This window comes from Myxocyprinus asiaticus, chromosome 36 (genome assembly GCF_019703515.2).
Source record: "Myxocyprinus asiaticus isolate MX2 ecotype Aquarium Trade chromosome 36, UBuf_Myxa_2, whole genome shotgun sequence".
Taxonomy (NCBI): Eukaryota; Metazoa; Chordata; class Actinopteri; order Cypriniformes; family Catostomidae; genus Myxocyprinus; species Myxocyprinus asiaticus.
This window is the reverse complement of record NC_059379.1, coordinates 31,566,522-31,582,964: the sequence shown is the minus strand read 5'-3', so window position 1 is coordinate 31,582,964 and position 16,443 is coordinate 31,566,522. Positions and strand designations below refer to the sequence as shown.

Sequence of the window (16,443 nt, the reverse complement as noted above, 5' to 3'; positions counted from 1 at the left end):
TTGCAATTAGTGTCTGTATATAAATAGTCAATGAGTTTGTTAGCTCTCACGTGGATGCACTGAGCAGGCTAGATACTGAGCCATGGGGAACAGAAAAGAACTGTCAAAAGACCTGCGTAACAAGGTAATGGAACTTTATAAAGATGGAAAAGGATATAAAAAGATATCCAAAGCCTTGAAAATGCCAGTCAGTACTGTTCAATCACTTATTAAGAAGTGAAAAATTCGGGGATCTCTTGATACCAAGCCAAACTCAGGTAGACCAAGAAAGATTTCAGCCACAACTGCCAGAAGAATTGTTCGGAATACAAAGAGAAACCCACAGGTAGCCTCAGGAGAAATACAGGCTGCTCTGGAAAAAGACGGTGTGGTTGTTTCAAGGAGCACAATACGATGATACTTGAACAAAAATGAGCTGCATGGTCGAGTTGCCAGAAAGAAGCCTTTTCTGCACCAATGCCACAAAAAAGCCCGGTTACAATATGCCCGACAACACCTTGATATGCCTCACAGCTTCTGGCACACTGTAATTTGGAGCGACGAGAACAAAATAGAGCTTTATGGTCACAACCATAAGCGCTATGTTTGGAGAGGGGTCAACAAGGCCTATAGTGAAAAGAATATCATCCCCACTGTGAAGCATGGTGGTGGCTCACTGATGTTTTGGGGGTGTGTGAGCTCTGAAGGCATGGGGAATCTCGTGACAATTGATGGCAAGATGAATGCAGCATGTTATCAGAAAATACTGGCAGACAATTTGCATTCTTCTGCACGAAAGCTGCGCATGGGACGCTCTTGGACTTTCCAGCACAACAATGACCCTAAGTACAAGGCCAAGTTGACCCTCCAGTGGTTACAGCAGAAAAAGATGAAGGTTCTGGAGTGGCCATCACAGTCTCCTGACCTTAATATCATCGAGCCACTCTGGGGAGATCTCAAACGTGCGGTTCATGCAAGACGACCAAAGACTTTGCATGACCTGGAGGCATTTGCCAAGATGAATGGGCAGCTATACCACCTGCAAGAATTTGGGACCTCATAGACAACTATTACAAAAGACTGCACGCTGTCATTGATGTTAAAGGAGGCGATACACAGTATTAAGAACTAAGGGTATGCAGACTTTTGAACAGGGGTCATTTCATTTTTTTCTTTGTTGCCATGTTTTGTTTTATGATTGTGCCATTCTGTTATAACCTACAGTTGAATATGAATCCCATAAGAAATAAAAGAAATATGTTTTGCCTGCTCACTCATATTTTCTTTAAAAATGGTACATATATTACCAATTCTCCAAAGGTATGCAAACTTTTGAGCACAACTGTACATTCATACAGTTGAAGTCAGAAGTTTACATACACTTAGGTTGAAGTCATTAAAACTAGTTTTTTAACCATTCCACAGAATTAATATTAGCAAACTATAGTTTTGGCAAGTCATTTAGGACATCTACTTTATGCATGACATGAGTAATTTTTCCAACAATTGTTTACAGACAGACTGTTTCACTTTTAATTGACTATATCACAAATCCAGTGGGTCAGAAGTTTACATATACTAAGTTAACTGTGCCTTTAAGCAGCTTGGAAAATTCCAGAAAATGATGTCAAGCCTTTAGACAATTAGCTTCTGATAGGAGGTGTACTGAATTGGAGGTGTACCTGTGGATGTATTTTAAGGCCTACCTTCAAACTCAGTGCATCTTTGCTTGGCATAATGGGAAAATCAAAAGAAATCAGCGAAGACCTCAGAAACAAAATTGTGGACCTCCACAAGTCTGGTTCATCCTTGGGAGCAATTTCCAAATGACTGAAGGTACCACGTTCATCTGTACAAACAATAGTACGCAAGTATAAACACCATGGGACCACGCAGCCATCATGCCGCTCAGGAAGGAGATGCATTATGTCTCCTAGAGATGAACATAGTTTGGTGCGAAAAGTGCAAATCAACCCCAGAACAGCAAAGGACCTTGTGAAGATGCTGGAGGAAACAGGTAGACAAGTATCTATATCCACAGTAAAACAAGTCGTATATCGACATAACCTGAAAGGCTGCTCAGCAAGGAAGAAGCCACTGCTCCAAAACCGCCATAAAAAGCCAGACTACAGTTTGCAAGTGCACATGGGGACAAAGATCTTACTTTTTGGAGAAATATCCTCTGGTCTAATGAAACAAAAAATTGAACTGTTTGGCCATAATGACCATCGTTATGTTTGGAGGATAAAGGGTGAGGCTTGCAAGCCGAAGAACACCATCCCAACCGTGATGCATGGGGGTAGCATCATGAGGAAGAAAAACTATATGGATATATTGAAGCAACATCTCAAGACATCAGCCAGGAAGTTAAAGCTCAGTCGCAAATGGGTCTTCCAAATGGACAATGACCCCAAGCATACCTCCAAAGTTGTGGCAAAATGGCTTAAGGACAACAAAGTCAAGATATTGGTCTGGTCATCACGAAGCCCTGACCTCAAGCCGACAGAAAATTTGTGGGCAGAACTGAAAAAGTGTGTGCAACAAGCAGGCCTACAAACCTGACTCAGTTAAACCAGTTCTGTCTGGAGGAATGGGACAAAATTCCAGCAACTTATTGTGAGAAGCTTGTGGAAGGCTACCCAAAAAGTTTGACCCAAGTTAAACAATTTAAAGGTAATGATACCAAATACTAACAAAATGTATGTAAACTTCTGACCCACTGGGAATGTGATGAAAGAAATAAAAGCTGAAATAAATAATTCTCTCTACTATTATTCTGATATTTCACATTCTTAAAATAAAGTAGTGATCCTAATTAACCTAAGACATGGAATGTTTTCTATGCTAAAATGTCAGGAATTGTGAAAAACTGAGTTTAAATGTATTTGGCTAAGGTGTATGTAAACTTTTGACTTCAACTGTATTTATGTATGTATGTATGTATGTATGTATATATATATATATATATAAAATTTTATAATAGAAAAATATACATTTTTATAATAATATAAATAATACACAATATAAACACATTTATGACTTAGACCAAAAAAATAAAATAAAAATAACTTTTCATTCAGAAATAGAAAACATATTCATCACAGAGTAGGTGTAAAAGGTCATTTTTTGTATGAATTGCAGTCTTGGTGTATTTTTGAAAAATAGATCCAGACTAAAAAATAAAATAAAATGACCGTCACATCGTCGACCCAAATACAAACAAAAAAACTTTAAGTTTGAACTGTGAACTGTAGGGGGCAACCGTTATATGCTGTCAATACAGCTTAACTTGAATATAACCCAGGACATTCCTTGTGCAGTGGACTTCGTGCCAACATGAGAGACTTTGAGACTTGTTTTTTTTACCTGGGTGTGAGAATTTCTTTGTACTGTAGTTTCTCAACTCTAGTTGTGGCGGCCACCGACATGGGAATGACAATGTTGTTGATATCAAACGGGCTCTCCCCTCTCCTTCTCCGTATGGGCTGTTTAAAACCACAAATTGCATCATTCCAAGTGAGAAAAAAAAGGTGATTACATGGTGTATTCCCTTCAACTTTGTTGTAAGGACATGATATTGAACATACCACGTTGTTGCCGAGAGGAGTGCTGCTCTCAGCGGGGAGGGACAGCTGTCTGCTCAGGGGACTGGTGTTGGAGGAGTGAAGGCCGGACAGAGACGGGCAAGGACTGCCAGCGTCCATCACCACTTTTGGTGCTATATAATTATATATAATTATATAAGTGAAAAGAGAAAATGGCAAATATAGACTCATGTAGGAGAGCACACTTTAGAAGTTCATTTTAAAAATACTTTTTTTGAAGCAGTTTATCAGAGTGGGAGAGACCATTTAAAAAGATGTAACAAAAAAACATAATGAAATGAAAAAGTAAGAAAAACTGGAGATTCTGGACTATTTTTAAGTCACTAATCAAATAAGCGAATTTGTGGCATTGATTATGTTAACTTCTTTGTTATCTTCATTGTGTTTATTAGGTATTTCTGTGGCGACAACACTCACAGTCTGCTCTGTCCAGAGAGTGCTCATGGACCCTCTTCCTGCTGTGACTCCGGTCCAGTGCATGATCCCCCCTGCAGGGCGTGAGTGTGTCTGGTTTTGGGACACATAAGATGCTTTCCGCCTGCTGCTGGTGCAGCCTCTCTGACCTGATCTTGTGACGGGCCAATCCTGACAGAGAGAATACGAGAAAGAAAGCAGCTCAAATCAGTTGAAAGGGTCCTTTAATAGTGCACTGAACTCAATTGTGGGGCTTTTTTTAGAGGTTGCACTGTGAATAATTAAAGTCACTTTGACAGACTGGGTTGTAAATATTCCGCCTTGCTTATCTGAATTATTATTTTTATAATATATATTATATTTCAATTTTTTTTAAATATAACTATTTATAATTATTTGATCATTATATATTTAATTATTGTCATTTGATGGGCTTTCTCACCAAATATTTATATATGCGATTACTTCAATTAATTAATCGGCATATAATGTAATTAATTAGATTAAAAATTTTAATCGATTGACAGCCCTAGTTAAAATGTATACAGTGCATTCAGAAAATATTTAGACCCTTTCATTTTTTTCACATTTTATGTTGCAGCCTTATGTTAAATGCTTTTAAAAAAATAAATTAAAAAAAAAAATCACAAAAAAAAAAAAAAAAAAAAAAAAAAAAAATCACATCAATCTACACTCCATATCCCATAATGACAAAGCAAAAACCAGATTTTTGATAACTGCAAATTTATAAAAAAAAAATAAAAAAAAATAAAAAAAAATGAAATATCACATTGACATGTATTCAGACCCTTTGCTTTGACACTTGAAATTTTGCTCAGGTTCATCCCATTTCTCTGGATTATCTTTGAGATACGTCTACACTTTGATTGGAGTCCACCTGTGGCAAATTCAATTGATTGGACATGATTTAGAAAGGCACACACCTCTCTACATAAGGTCTCACAGCTGAAAATGCATATCAGAGCAAAAACCAAGCCATGTGGTCAAAGGACCTGCCTGCAGAGCTCAGAGACAGGATTGTGTCGAGACACAGATCTGGGGAAGGCTACAAAATATTTTGGCAGCATTGAAGGTTCCCAAGAGCACAGTGGCCTCCGTAATTCTTAAATGGAAGTTTGGAACAACCAGGACTCTTACTAGAGCTGGCCGCCCGGCCAATCTGAGCAATCGGGGAAGAAGGGTTTTGGTAAGAGAGGTGACCAAGAACCGGTGGTCACTCTGGTTGAGCTCCAGAGATCATGTGTGAAGATGGGAGAAACTTGCAGAAGGACAACCATCACTGCAACACTCCACCGATCTGGGCTTTATGGCAGAGTTAACAGACGGAAGCATCTCCTCAGTGCAAGACACATGAAAGCCCGCTTGGAATTTGCAAAAAAGCAACTAAAGGACTCGCAGTCTGTGAGAAACAAGATTCTCTGGTCTGATGAAACGAAGATTGAACTATATGGCCTCAATTCCAAGCATCATGTCTGGAGGAAACCAGGCACCGCTCATCACCCGCGCAATACCATCCCAACGGTGAAGCATGGTGATGATAGCATCATGCTGTGGGGGTGTTTTTAAGCAGCAGGTACTGGGGGACTGGTCAGGGTTGAAGGAAAGCTGAACGCAGCAAAATACAGAGATATCCTTAATGAAAACATGGTCCAGAGCACTCAGCACCTCAGACTGGGCCGAAGGTTCACATTCCAACAGGACAATGACCCGAAGCACACAGCCAAGACAACGCGAGAGAGGCTTAGGGACAACTCTATGAATGTCCTTGAGTGGCCCAGCCAGAGTCCGGACTTCAACCCAATCGAACATCTCTGGAGAGACCTGAAAATGTCTGTCCACCGACGGTCCCCATCCATCCTGACAGAGCTTGAGAGGATCTGCAGAGAAGAATGGCAGAAAATCCCCAAATCCAGGCGTGCAAAGCTTGTCGCATCATACCCAAAAAGACTTGAGGCTGTAATCGCTGCCAAAGGTGCTTCAGCTAAGTACTGAGTTAAGGGTCTGAATATTGTCAATGTGAATTTCAGTTTTGTCTTTTTAATAAATTTCCCAAGTTATCACAAATCTGGTTTTTGCTTTGTCATTATGAGGTATGGAGTGTAGATTGATTTAAAAAAACAAAAAAAAAAACATTTAAAGCATTTTAGCATTTAATTTAGCATTTAGACTTTCCAAGTCTGCAGCATAACAAAATGTGAAAAAAATGAAGGGGTCTGAATACATTATGAATGCTCTGTATGTATTTATAGAGAAGTGTGTATATCTTAAGTCCTGTAGCCAGTCTACTTACGGACTGCGGCCGCATGCGCGTTTGACAGCCTGAATTTGTGTTTGGAGAGGAAGGATGACGATGATGATGGTGTGATGGAGAGCTTTTGTTTCAGGGAGATCTTCTTGAGCGGTTTGATCCTCTCAAAGTGACGAGTCTGCCAATGAGACCTCAAGACCTTTTGCAGCTGTACGCTCAGAGCCACATCTGAAAGACCAACCAGAGGAGACAAACAGATTTTAGACCAATTAATTTTTTCTTTCTTTTTCTTTTTTTTTTTTTTACAAATAATGAAATTCTCACAATTTCTACAGTGAATATTTAGCGCATCTGACTGGGCATTTGCGTCTCACCTGATTGCATGGACAGAACAGGGTGGACGCTGCGGTCTTGATGTGCAACTCTCTCCAGCAGAGGGCGCTCATACGGTAAATCCGGTTTGGAGAGGGGATGAGCGCCCCCACACATGACACATGAGGAGTTAACATCACAGATTGGTGGAGGTGAGAAAGACACTCTCTGAACCAAATAAGAGAAAAAAAAAAAAAAAAAAAAAAAAACTTTAAAATACACTTAAAAATATCTGCAAAAACATTTTAAACCAGGATTTTCTTCCGGAAATATGAACACATTCTGATTACATCAATGTCTGGAATACTTGATTCTGATTGGTCAATTGCACCATTCTGAGTAAGTGATAGGCTGATACAGTGCATTCAGAAAGTATTCAGAGCATTCAGAAAGTATTCAGACCCCTTAATTTTGTTATATTGCAGCCTTATGCTAAAATGCTTTAAATATTTTTTTTTTTTCACATCAATCTACACTCCATACACCATAATGGCAAAGCAAAACCCAGATTTTTGATAACTTTGCAAATTTATTAAAAAGAAAAAACTGAAATATCACATTGACTTAAGTATTCAGACCCTTAACTCAGAACTTAGTTGAAGCACCTTTGGCAGCGATTACAGCCTCAATTATTTTTGGGTATTATGTGACAAGCTTTGCACACCTGGATTTGAAGATTTTCTGCCATTGTTCTCTGCAGATCCTCTCAAGCTTTGTTAGGTTGGATGAGGACCGTCAGTGGACAGCCATTTTCAGGTCTCTCCAGAGATGTTTGATTGGGTTGAAGTCCGGGCTCTGGCTGGGCCACTCAAGGACATTCACAGAGTTGTCCCTAAGCCTCTCTTGCTTTGTCTTGGCTGTGTGCTTACGGTCATTGTCCTGTTGGAAGGTGTACCTTCGGCCAAGTCTGAGGTCCTGAGTGCTCTGGACAAGTTTTTCATTAAGGATATCTCTGCATTTTGCTGCGTTCAGCTTTCCTTCAACCCTGACCAGTCCCCAAGTCCCTGCCGCTGAAAAACACCCCCACAGAATGATGCTACCAATGCTCCACCGTTGGGATGGTATTGCGCAGGTGACGAGCAGTGCCTGGTTTTCTCCAGACATGATGCTTGGGGCTAAACAGTTCAATCTTCATTTCATCAGACCAGAGAATCTTGTTTCTCACAGTCTGAGAGTCATATAGGTGCTTTTTTTGCTTGTCTTGCACTGAGGAGAGGCTTCCGTCTCGCCACTCTGCCATACAGCCCAGATTGGTGGAGTGTTGCAGTGATGGTTGTCCTTCTGCAAGTTTCTCCCATCTCCACACATAATCTCTGGAGCTCAACCAGAGTGACCATCGGTTCTTGGTCACCCCTCTTAACAAGGCCCTTCTCCCACGATTGCTAAGTTTGGCCGGGCGGTCAGCTCTAGGAAGAGTCCTGGTTGTTCCAAACTAAGAATTACGGAGGTCACTGTGCTCTTGGGAACCTTCAATGCAGCCGAAATTGTTTTGTAGCCTTCCTCAGATCTGTGCCTTGACACGATCCTGTCTCTGAGCTCTGCGGTCTCATGGCTTGTTTTTTGCTCTGATATGCATTTTCAGCTGTGAGACCTATATAGACAGGTGTGTGCCTTTCCAAATCATGTCCAATCAATTGAATTTGCCACAGGTGGACTCCAATCAAAGTGTAGACATATCTCAAAGATGATCAGGAGAAATGGGATGCACCTGAGCTAAATTTCAAGTGTCATAGCAAAGGGTTTGAATACATGTCAATGTTATATTTCAGTTATATTTCAAAAATCTGGTTATTGTTTTGTCATTATGGGGTATGGAGTGTAGATTTATATGAAAAAAATAATTTAAAGCATTTTAGCATAAGGCTGCAAAATAACAAAATGTGAAAAAAAAAAATGAAAGGGTCTGAATACTTTCTGAATGCACTGAATATGGGGCAGGCCCATTAATTGGAAAATTTTTGATCATTTTGAGATTATCTGCATTGGTACCTGTAAATGGCCGATTAACAAAAGCGGTAATTCCTTCTAATAACAGATAAAAAAAAATTATGGATAGTGCACATATTCTGTTTTTCAAATAATTTTAGTGAATTTTGAGTAAATATTGTGTAAAAGAAGTGTTTATTTAAATTACCTAATTTTGTGTACATTTTATTTGCTATCAATAATTTGTATTTATATGTATGCATTTTATATTTACCACCGCTCTGCAGATATTGCATTGGTCATTAAAAACATCATCGGTCGACCACTAATACTGAGGTGAAATATTTTTGTATAATGACCCTTAAAAGAAATATTCCAGGTTCAATACAAGTTAAGCTCAATCTATGGCATTTCTGCCATAATACTGATTAATACTTTTCTTTAAAAAAAGGTAAATATCTGGGTTACAGTGAGGCACTTAAAAAGGAAGTGAATGGGGGCCAATTTTGGAACATTAAAATACTCACACTATTCAAAAGTATAGCCACAAGACATAAACAATATGTGTGTTAACATGATTTTAGTGTGATAAGATCACTTAACCTTTCTGTGTAAAGTTTTAGTAAATTTTACAACTTCATTGCCATGATGATGTCATGTCAACAAACCCTAAAACACTTAAATGACTGTAAAAATTATGATTTAAACAACGTTACAGCTCAAATAATACACAAGTTTTAACAGAAGAATTAATGTATGTGCTTTTATAAAATTATAAGTTTCAAATTTCTGCCTTTAAACCCTCCAAAATTTGGCCCCATTCACTTCCATTGTAAGTGCCTCACTGTAATCTCGATTTTTGCTTTTTTTTTTTTTTTTTTTTTTTAAGAAAAGGAGGGACGTGTCGAAATAATTTTTGTGGTACCAACATTATGCCACAAATGCTGTCGATTGAGCTTAACTTGTGTTGAACCCAGAACATTCCTTTAAACTGTATATTCAACTGTTGTCCTTGGCAACCAATCTAATACACTGCGCTATCTTGTGTCTAGTATCACTTTGTGGTCTCTTTCTTCTCACATAATCAAATGATTTAAACTCAAATCAATGTTTCACATCCATTTATGTATTAGTAGTGAAGGGTGCATTCAGTTTTACTTCTAAAGAAATTAATAGTAATATTGAAACATATGTATGAAATCATCACCACTCATGTGAGATGAAGAGTTCAGTTATATCAGTAACTTAATAAAAGCTCTTTTATTCTACATGGGGCAGGGGCGCCCTCATGGGGGCTACCATGTCAGGATCACATGACCACCTGAATACTACTCGCTTAATCTCAGTAACTGCCCTGTTATTGCAGACATTCATTCATGGATTAAATTAATCCTGGTTTACTGTGCATAGTGAATTTCTACAATGGCATCTGTAACTGAAAACTACTGTTTGAATGATGCAGCTTCCAGGCCACAAAGTGTCACTGTAAGTCACTTCGACATACTTCAAAAATTTACTGAGTTCACCTTGAAGTCAAACCAGGGTTCCCACTCTTTTCAAGGCACAAATTTCCAAGACATTTCCACGACATTTTATGCGCCAAACAAGTGTAATATTTAAGCAAAAACACATGCATCCATTTAACTCAAGCTTTTATTTTGCCATTTCTGTGTGTTTTTGATGGTAGTTTCTTAACTCCAGATAAGCAGTTTGCTCCATGGCCCAGTGTGATTATTAATCCCCGTAAAGCTGTGATTTAATTAAATGAATACATAGACTGTATGTGTTGTGCACTTCAGAGTGCTCTCTGTCTCTGTCATCTCATACACAATACCGCACGTGATAGAATTCGGCAGCGCTGACGCGAGTCATGTGAAAGCCCCTCAACGTGTATAAACATCAGTCACTTTTACACATTAATATCTTTTCCGCCCTTTAGACTCACTTGCCGATGCTGAAGTAAACGAACAGCATGCCCCTCTCATTCAGTCGGTCGGTAAATGTACCAGGTGACTCAGTTTGTTTATGAATGAGAAGTTTCACGAGTGCCGCTTCTCACTGTGCACGCACTGCTGTAGCCAAGCACGCAGTTGGTTGAAGCAGTAACCAATCAAGCGATCTGCCTCGGACCGTGATTTCCAAGCACGAGGGTGTAAGCATCCTTAACCTTTGATGATGTTTCACAATGCGCAGCCGCCGGCAGTGACAAAACGATACGAATGTGTATTTGACTCCCGATTGTTACCATGCTTTCGTACGTGTAACTGAAACCTAGCTAACAACACAGTCAAACCATTTCATTATACTGAAATATTTTCCAGGACAAATAATTATTTTCCAGGATATATAGGTATTTTTCTAATTATCCATGACTTTTCCATGACTGGAAACTGCATTGCAAAATTCCAGGTTGTCCAGGATGCGTGGGGACCCTGAAAATGGTCATTATCGCAAAATAAAGACCACTTTGTGATCATCCTATCTGGATTGCATAACAAACCCCTTTAGGATGACATAAAACCCCTCCACTTTGTGTCAAGGTCGTGATCACCCTTGTCAGGGCTTATTCTTCAATAATGACTGACTGACTGTGCATTATTCCTGACATATTCACAGTGGGTGTGACACCACAGCACTCTAGGCAATATGGCTGCAGAAATTATATCTCAATACTTTTCAGCTTATTGACAATATTCGATACATATCTTGATAATTAAGCATTTGTTCTAAAATGGCATTAAAAGTGTTCTTTTTTTTAAAATTAGGAACTATAATTTCAACCAAACAGCTATTGTAGCCAAGTGTTCTCAAAATATTTAATACAGGAAATAAAAATCTAAACTGAAAGCATGTTTTTCAAACATTTTTTTTAATCATTTCATTTAGATGCAAAAATACAACAACACAGTAATAAAAAACATTATTTACTTACATTTTTACTAAAAAAAAAAATTGTGAATGAACAGGGTGAGTACAGTGAACAGGGAGCCCTGTTGAATTTTATTATGATACAATAAAATAATGAATTATTATTATTATTATAAGGGTTATAATTATTTCGTTCAATAGTATTATATCTTTGTTGTATTTACTTTATATTTTTGTTGAATTTACACCTGGAGCTTTTATTTTGACAGAAGACAGGAAGTGCAATGTGGATTTGACAGTTCGCAATATTGCTCATTACAAATCTGCTGAAACCGTGTCACACTTTCTTTTCTGTGATACCCATTTTTTTGATTTGTATGATAACTTGTAGTGGTTACAAATTATTGGAATTGCGTGAACGTGTGCCTGCAGTACTTTGCTTTCACAATGCACGCGAACTACTCTGAGACGCGTACCATGATCCCCGCACGCGGACACAGAATGGAGCATCACCAGTTCAAACAGACCGTGTATTCACTGAATTAAATCGCAGCCTTTTGTGGTTTAATAATCACACATATGACAGTACTGAGATGTTGATGTTATTTAATAACTGTGCAGCACTGAAGGATCATAAAATGAGTCTAATGATGCACTCTTTAGGAAACGTAGTAGCCAAATGAAAAGCACACTACAATCATTGCGATATTCACCATATTGCTTAATTTTGTATCGCTAGCAAAATCATCGTGGTAATATCGTGAATATTCGATGCATCGCCCAGCTCTACGGCATGCAAACAAATTTCACATAAACACACCTTGCCGTTGAGATTGTGGAAAGTGTTAGGGTGGATAAGACGACGTCTGCTGCAGCTGACCAGCGGGCGTGTTCGTGCAGCTGTAAAACTGTTGTCTGGACTTGAAGAGCATGTGTGTGACATTTCTGCGATGCTACTGAAATGAGAAACAGTGCAAACAATATAAAAAATCCAGATTTAGCTAAGCTAATGAATCTATTAACTAAACTATGACACCTTTTAAAAACTTTCATTTAGAAGTCATTAACATATACTGCTTAAAAGATCAGTAGTTCATGTACATTCTAATGTAACGACATATATAACAATATTTCTAACTATCTGAATGTGCATTAACAAATGATCTGTTGATGGTTACTGGCAACCAATTTCCTACATAGCATAGTCTCTTTCTTCTCACATAATAATTTAAAGAAATAATTCGGGTTCAGTACAAGTTAAGCTCAATCAACAGTATGTGTGCCATTATGTTGATTACTATTTGGTAAGTAACTATGTAATCAGCTGGATAATTAGAGTAGTTACTCTTCAGGATACAAGACCCCTCCATCTACTCTGAATTTTTTACGAAAATGACTGACTGACTGTATATTATGCCTTACTAATAATGTTTGATAATGATAATATAATTATAAAGTCTAATCATAAATATTAAAATGATTTACGTGTGTGTTGTACAAACCTAATGGAGATGCCGTTCTCCAATCTGTCTGTCAAATGAGCCTGGGATCCTGTGGAATTCTGGGATATCGGAGTGGTCAGGACATCCTCTTTAGTCTCCATGTTAATTGTTCTCTGGCAGGAAGGGGAGGAGTCTCCAAGCTCCACAGGACCCTGCAGAGAGCACCCATGCAGACATAAGCATGAATTAAAAAATCATAAATTATAAAGCATTAATTCGCATAATAATGCTTTAGGACTTATCATAAACAGCCGTTGAAAAAAGTGCGTAACATACTAAAATCAAAATCATTTACTTCTTTCAGATTCTTAAGAATAAGTTGTACTGAAGTGTGAGGAATATAAAAACTTTTTAGAAAATTTCACAGTTACTTCCACTAAAATAATAACCTTCAAGCACAAGGCAATTCCCCAAATTCCCTGTCCCTGGATGCTTATCTCAGCTGTTTTTTTCCTTTAACACAAACAGAGTTTCTCACCCTTTTTCACACACACACACACACACACACACAGTAAATGTAGAGCGTCTGCTGACCTTGCCGGCACGGAGTTGGCGGTAGATGTCGACCTGCTGTCGGATGCGATACTCCAGATCTGATATCTGAGTCTGTAGCCATGCCCAGTGACCAATGACTGAGGCTCTCTCCTGTGCAAACCGCGCCTCTGCTCTTCTCCATCTGAGACAGCAAAGTCAACAATCTGATTAGACATGCTAAAGAAAGACATTTAGTTGTTTAGCTAATGATTAGCTCAGATAGTGCATTTCCCTCTGCAGAGGCACTATGAAACAAGCAGAAACTGACTGTTATGACAGCAAAAACAAACAGGAAACCCGCTGGCTTGTACTCTGTGAATCTTCCAGAATTCCCTTTCTATTGTGATGACGATGCATAACACACAGAGGGCGCTGTTAGACCCTGATTTAGTAAAGAAGTGGACAGCAACAGTTAGTCATGTAGCAGTGATTCTCAACTGGTTTTGCTTCAGAATCCATATTTTACATTGGACATCAATTTATACTAAAACTGTTTATTGTATAAAAGTTAACAACAGTGTCCTTAAAATCAAACCATTTTAAAGTCTTTGTTACCATGATCTTTATGGGCTCATAAATATTAAAACATTTATTCACATAAAATAGGCTGAATGGGAAAATAGACAATTTTGTGCATGCATAAACAACAGTTTAAATCTTTATAGTTTGAGTGTTTGCTTTCTAAATCACAGTTTTCATGCTTTCAGCAGCCAATAATTCACTGCACAAACATAAAACCATGTTTAATCACAGTGCAAGTTAACCAGAATTTAAAGCGATAGTTCACCCAAAAATGAAAATTCATAATTTACTCACCCTCATGCCATCCCAGATGTGTATGACCTACTTTCTTCACCAGAACAAAAACTAAGATTTTTAGAAGAATATTTCTGCTCTGTAGGTCCATACATTGCAAGTGAATGGTGATCAGACCTTTGTAGCTCCAAAAATCACATAAAAGCAGCATAACAAAGTAATCCAGTAAACTCCAGTGTTTATATCCTTATCTTCAGAAGCGATATAGTAGGTGTGGGTGAGAAACAGAACAATATTTAAGTCATTTTCTAATGTGGAAGTGAAACTAAATAGGCACCACAAGTGACTTTCAGATGTAAAAGTGAAAGTGGAGATTTAGAGTAAAAAAGGGACTTAAATTTGTATCGGTTTCTCATCCACGCCTATTATATCGCTTCTGAAGAAATGGATTTAACCACTACAGTCATATGGATTACTTCTGTTCTTTTATGTGCTTTTGGAGCTTCAAAGTTCTGGTCACCATTCACTTGCATTGTATGGACCTACAGAGCTGAAATATTTTTCTACAAATCTTGTTTGTGTTTTGCTGAAGAAATAAAAGTCATACACATCTGGGATGGCATGAGGGTGAGTAAATGATGAGAGAATTTTCATTTTTGGGTGAACTATATCCCTTAAATGTAGTCTGGGTCGTATTGTCTTATACATTGTAAGCGAAATACAAGAGTTTGATTGGATATGCTGTCAGTGACTTCAGCAACAAAAGATATGAGAAGCATTTTCTCCTGCCTTTTTAAAAAGTTCATAAGTATGGGTATTTATTTATTTCGTCAAGCATAGTTTTCTGTGTTGAAATATTTCCTATGGAAACTTACTAGTTACCAGTAGACAAATCCTACCTCTTGTGTTACATCCCCACACACAGCCCCTTCAACATGGCGATGTTATCGGACGAACCGATTCTTCTATAATGCTTTCTGTTCGGTGTGTTTGTTATAGTGGTCTTGTTTAATACGACGTTAAACGTTTATCACCTTTTATTAAGTATTGCCTATTTGTTCACAGGGAATCAGAGAGTGCGAAAGGATGAGTCTAAGGGGTATTGGCAAAGGTTGTTTGAAAACATACTTTATTTTTGTAATTCCGTTTGGTGCCACTAGTAGCACAGAAATGTTTGAAAGGGGATGAAATGATGAAAAGTGGGCAGGCGCTGTTGTGCTCTAAAGCCTTAGTTTATACAGCAATTGTATAGTACTAGATGAGTCATAAAAATTTCTGTCCCAATCTCCAGGAAGAGAATTACAGTAAATTTCCCATGCTATTTTGCACACTAGCATATAGGTGGCCTCAAAGCTAGCAGACATGGACTAAATTAAAGCCATAAAACTCATAGGGCTTTCATGAGGTTTTTAAATGTTCTCAAGCAATGTAGTGTTGTGACTTCAGACAAAAAAATTGGCTGTTCATGTTGGTTCTTTGGGGTTTATGTTAAACATATTCTTGTAGCGTGAGCTGTTCACCACTCCACAAAAGCACACCACCTGCTAACATGACAAACATCCTCTCAGCACATTCCCACAGCATACACTGAGCACGCCCTCACTCGCAGCAGAGGTCGGATTCACCCACGTGGAACTTGGAGGGGAAATTTACATCTGCACATTGAAGCCCTATGAACCTTCAACAAATATGGAATTATCAACACTTATTACACACAGCTTTCTGGAATACTTGATTCTTATCGGTCAATTGCTGCATTCTAAGGTCAAATATGTTTAAATAATGACCGCTAAACTGTATAACTGACCATTGTACCAGGCAACTGATTTATAGTTTCATGTCTCTTGTGTTACTTAGATAATAAAATAATTTTAACAAATCAATATTTCATATCCTATATATTATATTCAATATTTCAGTCATAGGCGATCACCCTGTAAGGTTTTACCGATCGAGACCTTGCAGGGATAGTATCGTTAAAAGCGCATTGCCAAAAGAGGATGACGCTGAGCCCCGCCCCACACAAACTGACCAATTTATTCATGCTAATTAATTGTAGCATGAGGATCTGAAGCATTTTTGTCATCGTTCATCCAGATCGGTGTATATCCGTCTACGGTTTGGATAATGGGAGATAGAACAACAAAGGAGTCGTCCCTTACGCTGCCTGCTGTGAAGTGAATCATCTCGTAATTGTGTTTCATAAATCATGTTTGGC

General features: G+C 38.3%; 1 protein-coding gene across 5 annotated transcripts in view; it reads right to left on the bottom strand.

Moving 5' to 3' along the window:
- Positions 1 to 16,443, bottom strand: part of LOC127427377 (KAT8 regulatory NSL complex subunit 1-like) — a 45,065-nt gene that overhangs the window by 3,403 nt on the left and 25,219 nt on the right. For 2 of the 5 annotated variants that reach the window (XM_051674958.1, XM_051674959.1), the window contains exons 3-9: positions 13,470 to 13,611; positions 12,936 to 13,087; positions 12,254 to 12,389; positions 6,642 to 6,807; positions 6,310 to 6,495; positions 4,002 to 4,169; positions 3,346 to 3,697 (exon numbers count right to left, since the gene is read on the bottom strand). In XM_051674958.1, coding sequence (XP_051530918.1) covers positions 3,346 to 3,697; positions 4,002 to 4,169; positions 6,310 to 6,495; positions 6,642 to 6,807; positions 12,254 to 12,389; positions 12,936 to 13,087; positions 13,470 to 13,611 — 1,302 coding nt within the window. The remainder of the gene's footprint in view (positions 1 to 3,345; positions 3,698 to 4,001; positions 4,170 to 6,309; positions 6,496 to 6,641; positions 6,808 to 12,253; positions 12,390 to 12,935; positions 13,088 to 13,469; positions 13,612 to 16,443) is intronic. The other 3 variants (XM_051674962.1, XM_051674961.1, XM_051674960.1) reach the window with 3 other exon arrangements.